Below are 2366 nucleotides of genomic sequence, written 5' to 3' on the forward strand. Positions count from 1 at the left end.
CTCTGAGCTGCCAACAGGTGGCAGGATGGCTTAGCTTAAAAAACAAACAAACAAACAAAAAACCTATTATTCTTTTTTATGGGAATTGACCCCAATGATGAAACCAATCCTAGAGGAGAGTTTTAGGCAGTGGCTAAAAGAACTCCGTTGGTCGCTGTTCAGAACCAGCTGGCCAGGCATGCTGATATCCTGGCTACATGATTTGTCTTGTGCATTTATGGATGCTCAGCAGTCCCTCCGCTAAAGGGACCTTTTCCACTGTGGTCAGGAAGATCAGCTCCAACTACACGATAACTTCAAATTTATTGACCTCTTAAAGGTCTTGGCTCTCAGTCCTGTTGCTAAGCCCCGAACAAGTGGACAGGTCTACCCAACGTGAGTGCCATGCTTGGTGTCTGATTTCAAAAAGCTCATGGCAAAATCAAACACTTACCGAGGCAATATATAGTCCAAGTGATCATTGCCTTCATTGTGTAGGTTCACTTTTCCTTTCCAGTATGTTTTAGAATGTTCCTTTTGTATATTACTGTCTCATCCAAGCAAATTTCAGTTTTTCTACGGAACACGTGGGTGGAGCCCATGGGATTGGACTTTTTATGACATCTTTAGATTAAAACTCACCCCCGTGAGTGTGAGGGTGAACTTAGTTGAAGCAGGATGGAGTGGAGGTTCACGTGCCTTTGTTTGACTTCTTGCAGACAGCATTTTCCACGGGAACGAAGACGCCTTTTATTGCAACTCTCACAACAGCCTGGACTTAAATTATTTAAATGGCACCATCACCAATGGCAGCGTGTGTAGCGTTCACAGCATCAACTCCCTGAACTGCTCCCAGAGTTTCATTCAGGCGTCTCCCGTCTCTTCCAACCTCAGCATCCCTGGGAGTGACATCATGCGGGCTGACTACATCCCCAGCCACCGACACAGCGCAATCATTGTGCCGTCTTACCGGCCGACCCCCGATTATGAGACAGTCATGCGCCAGATGAAGAGGGGGGTCATGCACACGGACAGCCAGAGCCAGTCTCTGCGCAATCTCAACATCATCAACACCCATGCCTACAACCATCCGGAGGAACTGGTGTACAGCCAGCCTGAGATGCGGGAGAGGCACCCCTACACTGTCCCTTATGGGCCCCAGGGGGGCTACAGTAACAAACTTATCGGTCCATCTGACCAGATCAACCCAAAGAGTAACTCGGTGCCCAGCAAGCCGGGGGCAAGCGCCATCTCACACACAGTGAGCACCCCAGAGCTGGCCAACATGCAGCTCCAAGGCACCCATAACTACAACACGGCCCACATGCTCAAAAACTATCTCTTCAGGCCGCCGCCCCCATACCCACGGCCCCGCCCAGCCACCAGCACCCCAGACCTGGCCAGTCATCGCCATAAGTACGTCAGTGGCAGCAGCCCTGACCTGGTGACGCGCAAGGTGCAGCTCTCGGTGAAGACTTTCCAAGAGGACAGCTCCCCAGTGGTGCACCAGTCTCTGCAGGAAGTGAGCGAGCCCCTCACAGCCACCAAGCACCACAGCACGATGAACAAGCGCCACAGCCTAGAGGTCATGAACAGCATGGTGCGGGGCATGGAGGCCATGACACTGAAGTCACTCAACATCCCTATGGCACGCCGCAACACGCTCCGGGAGCAGGGGCCACCCAAGGAGGTGCCAGGGGGCCACGAGGTCCCCCAGCTGCCCCAGTATCACCACAAGAAGACGTTCTCTGATGCCACCATGCTGATCCACAGCAGTGAGAGCGAGGAGGAGGAGGAGGCTGCGGAATCGGTGCCTCAGATCCCTGGGCTCCGAGAGAAGATGGAGTACAGTGCCCAGCTGCAGGCGGCCTTAGCCCGAATCCCAAACAAGCCCCCTCCCGAATACCCTGGCCCGAGGAAGAGCGTGAGCAACGGGGCGCTACGACAAGAGCAGGTTAGCCTCCCCCCAGCCGTCGCCAGAGCCAGGGTGCTGAGGCACGGGCCGGCCAAAGCCATCAGCGTCTCCCGCGCCGACCAGCTGGCCGTCAACGGGTCCTCGCTTGGTCCATCCATCTCAGAGCCTGACCTGACAAGTGTGAAGGAGAGGGTCAAAAAAGAGCCCATGAAGGAGAGACCTGTGTCTGAAATGTTCTCCCTGGAGGACAGCATTATAGAAAGAGAGATGATGATCAGGGTAAGTGCCTTCCTCTCCCAGGGCGTTTTGGTGGTGGTGGTGGGGCAGGGGGAGGCAGTTACAAACGCCGGTCCCCCCTTGGAGCCTCCTCTGCTCCTTGTCCTTGATTCTGTTCAGGGTATGAAAGCATACGTGCTCTGGACATCGCACAAGGTACGAGGCTTATTCAGGCAAGGTGTCAGGGACGTAAAGA

General features: G+C 54.2%; 1 protein-coding gene across 1 annotated transcript in view; it reads left to right on the plus strand.

Annotated features, from left to right (window-relative positions):
• PTPN14 (protein tyrosine phosphatase non-receptor type 14) overlaps positions 1–2366 on the plus strand; it is a 169401-nt gene that overhangs the window by 145222 nt on the left and 21813 nt on the right. The window contains exons 13-14 of the mRNA XM_019635452.1: positions 699–2173; positions 2291–2326. Of these exons, the coding sequence (XP_019490997.1) occupies positions 699–2173; positions 2291–2326 (1511 nt within the window). The remainder of the gene's footprint in view (positions 1–698; positions 2174–2290; positions 2327–2366) is intronic.

Source organism: Hipposideros armiger, unplaced genomic scaffold (genome assembly GCF_001890085.2).
Source record: "Hipposideros armiger isolate ML-2016 unplaced genomic scaffold, ASM189008v1 scaffold_22, whole genome shotgun sequence".
NCBI classification, from domain to species: Eukaryota; Metazoa; Chordata; class Mammalia; order Chiroptera; family Hipposideridae; genus Hipposideros; species Hipposideros armiger.